Source organism: Panthera uncia (genome assembly GCF_023721935.1).
Source record: "Panthera uncia isolate 11264 chromosome B3 unlocalized genomic scaffold, Puncia_PCG_1.0 HiC_scaffold_1, whole genome shotgun sequence".
Classification (NCBI taxonomy): domain Eukaryota; kingdom Metazoa; phylum Chordata; class Mammalia; order Carnivora; family Felidae; genus Panthera; species Panthera uncia.
Window position 1 is genome coordinate 31,864,523 of NW_026057582.1, and position 6,793 is coordinate 31,871,315.

At 49.6% G+C, this 6,793-nt stretch overlaps 1 protein-coding gene across 4 annotated transcripts in view; it reads left to right on the forward strand.

Annotated features, from left to right (window-relative positions):
• Positions 1 to 6,496, forward strand: part of ACTN1 (actinin alpha 1) — a 98,696-nt gene extending 92,200 nt beyond the window's left edge. For all 4 annotated transcript variants that reach the window (XM_049612592.1, XM_049612590.1, XM_049612589.1 and 1 more), the window contains 2 exons: positions 948 to 1,106; positions 2,505 to 6,496. In XM_049612592.1, coding sequence (XP_049468549.1) covers positions 948 to 1,106; positions 2,505 to 2,663 — 318 coding nt within the window. In that variant the 3' untranslated portion in view covers positions 2,664 to 6,496. The remainder of the gene's footprint in view (positions 1 to 947; positions 1,107 to 2,504) is intronic.
• Positions 6,497 to 6,793: the final 297 nt, after the last annotated feature.

Here is a 6,793-nt window from a genome sequence, read left to right on the forward strand (position 1 = left end):
CTTTTTCGCTCCCATGGCAGATGGCGGGGCTGACCCCAAGGCCAGCAGGAAGGACTGGTAGTTCGGCCTTTCTGGCCCCGAGTTGGCTCTACTTCATCTTTTCGTGAAGCGAGAGATTTCTGTCTCTGCCCTGGTGGGGGCTCCAGCCACGCCTGCCGCCCCTTGGCCTTCACAACTTTCTCAGTGGTCTGCTCCCACGCAGGCCTTCTGAGCAGAGCAGGGGCCTACCTGGGCGGCCGGGCAGCTCCTGAGCCATGATGCAGAGCGCAGAGCTTGTGGGCTGCCCGGGGCAGAGCAAGGGTGCAGGCTGTCTATGTGGGGAGCCCAGGAGTAAATCCCAGCTCCACTGTCTCCAGCTTGGGGACCAGGGGAACCCTGCAGGCCTGTCGTAAGGGTTAAATGAAGGAACTTCCCTGAGTGCTGGGCACGTGTCTGGCACACAGAGTACGGGGTGGTGGGGAGAGCACAGGCTGTGGAGGCAGACCATCCAAGTTCAAGTCCCAACTCTACTACTTACTGGCCGTGTGACCTTGAGCAAGTCACCAAGCCCGTCCGGGCCTCGGGTTTCTCATGTGGAAGCCTGATGGAAATAATAAATGCCCGTGTCCTATGGTCGTGGTGAGGGTTAAGTGAGATGAAATGTGTGTGGTGGTTAGAGTAGCGCCTGGCGTGCAGTGGTTGTGATTACAGCTGTGACCGGCATTATCAGCATTTGCTCCCCCCGGGAACCTGCAGGGGGCGGGAAGCCCGAACCGGGTCTCCACTCCTAGATGTTGTGTCCCTGTCATGCCCTCAGGACAGCCCAGGTTAGGTCAGAGGGCCGCTGTGCCCCGCCTCTGACAGCCTCAGGCTACTCTGAGCCCCCTGGGGCTTCAGGACCATAGGAGAGATTCCCAGCGGGCTGTGTCAGAGAGGCTGACAGGCCTGGGGTTGGCTCTTTTCTCCAGGGAGAGGCAGAATTTGCCCGCATCATGAGCATTGTGGACCCCAACCGCCTGGGGGTAGTGACGTTCCAGGCCTTCATCGATTTTATGTCTCGGGAGACGGCCGACACGGACACAGCAGACCAAGTCATGGCCTCCTTCAAGATCCTGGCTGGGGACAAGGTGGGTCCGCTATGGCGTGGGCACCGTGCAGGGGCCACTCTGATCTGGAGGGGAGGCCACTTGCACCCCATAGCCTTTTCCTCCCGCTGGGGCCTCCCAGTGCTATCCACTTCTACCCATGTCTGTAATGCCTGGGCATCTGCTAAGGTGTTAGGACACATATTAGCTTAAAGGGGTCTCCTGCCAGGGCGTGGGACTCCTTCACACTTGGGATGGAGTGATGAGTGACAGAGGTGGGTAGAGTGGGGGTCGGGGGGGGGTATGTGACTGAGTGATGTAAGGGTGATGTCACCCTTACGTCACTCTGGGCATAGGTGTGGAAGGTTGGAGGGGAGCAGGAGGGAAGCATGTCTCGCATTTGTCTACCCCAAGCAGCAATCCGTTTTGGTTTCCAAATTTCCCAAGTTCCCTGCCTGGCAGTGGAAAAGTGGGAGCACCAGGGGAAACTAGCAAAGCAGGGATTCTAGGGGCCAGATTTCCTTTAATCCTTAATGCCATCCTTTCCTTTCAGACGGGAAAGATTCAGTTATAAAAAACGAAAGCCAATAGGGATTTATGATTTTGGAAATGCCTCAATCCATAAGGGAAAAAAGACTGAACCTATAGAGGTTCCTAAAGGTCTGATTTAAGTTCAGGGACACCTTATCAGAGTCCTACCTAGAGCTGGAATGACCCTCAGAAACCACCTTGTTGAAGTGACTCTGGGGCCTGGTCTCCTGACTTCTGGAGTGATCTGATCAACCCCACCCTCCTTGAAACTGGTTCCTAGGGGACTCTGGCAAGAAGTAGGGCATGGGGCTAGGGGCCCACCTTGTGGGTCAGATCCTGTGAGTGAGCCCTTCTGGAGCCTGAAGCTCCCAAGAGAAGCAGCTTCCAAGGAGGCCTGTCATGGGGAAGCAAATAACCTGGACCGGGAGCCAGGCCGGGCGGGGGCGGGGGCAGGGGCAGGCCCAAGACCTGCCAACGCAGTGGAGGAGATAGCAGCCGGGTGTCAAACTTGGATGCTCACTGTTTGCTGAAATGACACGACCTCCACAGAGCCCAGCTTGAGTGTGTGTGGGGTCCCCTGTCTTCCACCAGAGTACCTGCTGGTGTTGATCCTGCCCATGGTTCCTGCAGACTAGAGTGGTACATGAAATTACAGGTGTAGTTTCCACTTTGAATTAGCTTGGAAGCGGGCCAAAGTCGGTGTTGCAATGGCAAACAGGAGATTTTAAATGCCTGTGTATTTCGTGGTGTATGTGTATGCCTGTGTATGCATAATAAACACACGTGTATACTTGGTGTACACGTGGATATGTGTGCACACACATGCCTGCGTCTCCAGAAGCGGGAGGGCGGGGCACTTCCTGCCGCCCTGAGTGAGGGTCCCGGCCGCCCCGCCCGCTCTCTCTGCAGAACTACATCACGGTGGACGAGCTGCGCCGAGAGCTGCCGCCGGATCAGGCGGAGTACTGCATCGCCCGGATGGCCCCCTACACCGGCCCCGACGCCGTGCCCGGTGCTCTGGACTACATGTCCTTCTCCACGGCGCTGTACGGCGAGAGCGACCTCTAACCCGCCGGCCCCGGCCAGCGCCCTCGCCCTGCCCGCTGTGCGCCCCCCCCCCGCCCCCCCCCCCCCCCCCCCCCCCCCCGCCCGCCACCCCAGCCCGGGTTTGGTCTCCTCGCGCAGCCTCGAACCCTCGAACCGGGCGAGCCGGGACCCACGTGGCGTCGAGCCGCCCTGCCCGCAAAGTGACAGTTTACAAAATTATTTTCTGCAAAAAAAAGAAAAAAAAAAGTTACATTAAAAAAAGTAAAAACAAAAAACAAAAAAAAAAACACCAAAAAACCACATATTTTATTATAGAAAAAGTATTTTTTTCTCCACCAGACTTCAATGGAAAAGAGGAAAAATTAACTGTTTGCACCGAAATGTTTTTTGTTGTGACATAGGAAAATAACCAAGCACAATGTTATATTCCATACTTTTTATCGATTTTTTTTTTCCTCTCTGTATCATCTGCTGTATTCATTTCGCCAATCTCATGTCCACCTTGATGTGGGAGTGGGGGTGGGGGGTGGGGGTGGGGGGACCTTGTCAAAAGGCACATTGGTGCATGTGTGTTTGCTAGCTCACTTGTCCATGAAAATATTTTATGATATTAAAGAAAATCTTTTGAAATGGCTGTTTTCTAAGGAAGAGAATTTATGTGGCTTGTCTCCTCGTTTTTAAGTCCAGAAGTGTGGTTAGGTTCTTTATCAGCACACACTATTTTCCCTTTAATTTTAATATTGCCTATTAAAAATGGTCAGAACAAGATCGGAGAGTGTGGACAACTTTGGTATTGCTTGTCACACACCATATTAAAGCGACAGCGTTCCCATGACCGCCTTTTGCTTGCTCCTTGCTTACTGTTTTCCAGAAGTGTGTGTGTGGGGTCAAGGATGATGGGGGCCACCTGTACCCAACCTTAATATGTTTATGACCTTGGCATAGTCAATCCAAGAGTTGGATACTTTACTGAAAGAGCCACCCAGGCGACCCCCTTTATTTTAAAAAAGAAAAGGTGGTTTCCTCAGAAGGCTCCTGTGAGTTGAGAATAAGGTCACAGATGTGACCCATTAAAGGAAGGGGCCGTTTAATGATAAGTCCTACCTTTGTTTTCTGTGGCATGAAACAGCTCTGTGACATCTCTGTGCCCCCCTTCCTTGTATCTTTGCTACAAGGGAACGCACTGAGGTCTCAATAACCCTTCCCACCCCTTGCTATTCAAAATGTTCCACAGACAACAGCTGTCCAGCATCACCTGGGAGCTTGCTGGAAATACAGAGTCCCAGGCCCCACCCCAGACTTTCAGACTCAGAATCTGCATTTTTTTTAATGTTTATTTATTTTTGAAAGAGTACAAACAGGGGAGGGGCAGAGAGAGAGGGAGACACAGAATCCGAAGCAGGCTCCCGGCTCTGAGCTGTCAGCACAGATCCCAATGTGGGGCTCGAACCCACGAACTGTGAGATCATGACCTGAGCCAAAGTCGGACGCTTAACTGACTGAGCCATGCAGGCACCCCATAGTCTGCATTTTAACAAGATCTCCAGGGGATCTGTGTGCACTGCTCTGGCTTCTGTAGTTTTTTCTCCTTACCTGTCTCTCCTCCCTGAGGCTTTTACTTCAAGTACAGGGAGTAAAGACAATTAGTGATCATACCAGTAATAACAGTGCAGTAGACTGCCATTTCCCAAATGGGTAAACTGCACTACAGTTCCCTTATCTGTTAAGTGGGAATAATAGTGCTTTTGGAAAGCCATCGCGGTAACACATAGAGCTCCAAGAATATTAGAACATTTTGGAATACTCACTTCCCAGGGAAGGAGGCAAGAAGGCCATTCAGAAGGAAGGACCTGGGGTAGAGGTTGGCATTTGCTTTGGGAAACATTCCTGTCAGTGTTACCACTGGCTGGTAAAAAGTCCAGAAAATGCTCAGCGTCGGTCCGCTGTGGGTATAGCTGCACGGGGAGAGCCGTGGAACAAGGCCAGAGGCTGGTCTCTGAAGGTCAGAGTCCTTTGAGAGAGGCCAATACATAAGATGGCTTCTTTTAGCTATTTATACGCAAGTCTAACCAAGGGTACAGTGGGACAGGAGTTGAAGAGAAGGGGAAATCGTTCCAACCAGAAAGTTTCCTAAACCTGGGGTGCAAGCACTTTACCATACCACAGTTTCCAGAGGTACAATCAATCAACCTTTTCACTGCTTGCTTTAAAAAAGAAATTGTGTAAGAGTCCTTTCAATGCAAGTATGCTTACTGAGTTATTCCACATCCTTTAGAGAAATTCCCTTATTTGATTTTTTCAATATTCAAGCGTGCTTGTATGTGGGCAAATGACTATAGTTACTTTAAATGTTCAATCTGTTAAAGAGATAAAAATTTTAAAACCTGTTTCTTAAGCTTTCTAGGTCACCACACTTGTCTTAATATATTGACAATATGATTTTTTCTGTAAAAGTAAAAACACTCTTGCTTGTCCTAATCATTCATACATCTTAAGTTAACCACCCACAAACAACCCCGTTTAAATTTCCCAGAATAATTAAGTTCCTTTAAATATTTTAAACATATTTACGAATTTTCATTCTTTCCAGTACATCAGACTCCCACCAAGGCAAATTCAAATTGAAGCAGCAAAGTCTTAGCACAAAGCAGTTGAAGTATTATAAATGTAAATCAAGTTCTCTGGAGCAGTGCAAAGCTGTTTACTAACAATTCTCTTACACCTCCAAAATTAAAATCATGCATTTAATTTCAATTACACATTCCAGATGAAAATCCCAAAGCAGATAGGTGCTGGGCTCTCTTATGTGTTCAAACTCCTTAGATTAAGCCACAGGTTGTCACGAGTATAAAACTGTGTAACCCCCCCCCCCCCCCCCTCCAGAATCTTAATACTGAGAGTCTGACTTACTTCATCCATTTACTTATTTCTACATAGGTGATTTTAAGTTCCCCTGTTGCTCATTGCTGAGTTTTCGGGTCACAGGTTCAGAATTGTGACATCCGTCATGTGGCGATTCCAAACCAGGACACAAGATGAAGTGCTCACCCACTTCTAGATTTCACCCAAGGCACCGGGGAACTCATGACCTTGACTCCAATAGTCAAGTGCTGTGTGCTGTGCCCCGAGCCCATGCCCCTCACCTGCTGGTCATCTCTTATGTTTCACCTTTTGCCAATTTTCGTTGTAAACAATTCCAGCTTACTTGCAATGATAGGGTAGGTGGAATTTTCTGTCCTGATGCAGGTGGCAGTTGGTTGTTCCTGCATCCTTGGGATAAGCTCATTGACTCTCTTTCTTGCCTATGTAGAGCATGCATTTCTCTTGTATTTTTATCTGCCTCTGTCCATACATTTGGAGGGACTTTGGTGACAGCCTGATGAAGGCCAGTCTACGAAAATAGCTCCTCTCTCTCTGGCCTGTCAAGCGTTTGGTTGAGATCCTGTGACCATTCCAAGTCCCAGGCCTGTCTCAGGAATCTGCTGTGTCCTCCATCACTGGACCAACTCAAAACTGTCCCCTGGACACAGGACTAATGCTCAAAGGGTACAGTCAGTGTGGTGAGTGAGTTACCACAACTGAGAACAGTTAAGATTTCCTTAGGTTGGAAGGGGATCAGAGGCTCTGCCAGTACCTTGGCCTGTGCCAGGTAGGGTTGCTCAGTATGGAGGGTGTCCAAGGGTGGCGTGTGTGGTGAGGGGTGCCTCTGAGTCGTCCCACCTAAACCCAGCCTTAGACTAGGGTCTGCCTTCCTGTCACTGAGGGAACGAATACAACCTCTTTTGACATCAGTGCCTTTCAAAGGAGACACGTGGGCTCAGGTGTGCCCTCCTACTCCCCAGCTAGGTAAATAACCTCCCCAAATGGCATCAATAATGCCACTTACCTTTTGTGCCTGGCACACGATAGGCATTTAATAGGTGACAATAAGGATTAATATAGTTTTTTTAAAAAAAAAAATTAGCTGTGCTTTGTTATGCTATTTTAAAAATTCTTGAGGCAAAAGGCCTGGTTCTAGAAAGATACCATTAAGGGGAGTCCTCTTCCGGTCTTTGAGCTCTGTGGTGGGCTTAATAATAGTCCCCAGGAGACGTCCCCGTCCTGATCCCTGGAACGTGTGATTATGCCACTGCGCATGGCAGATGGCACTT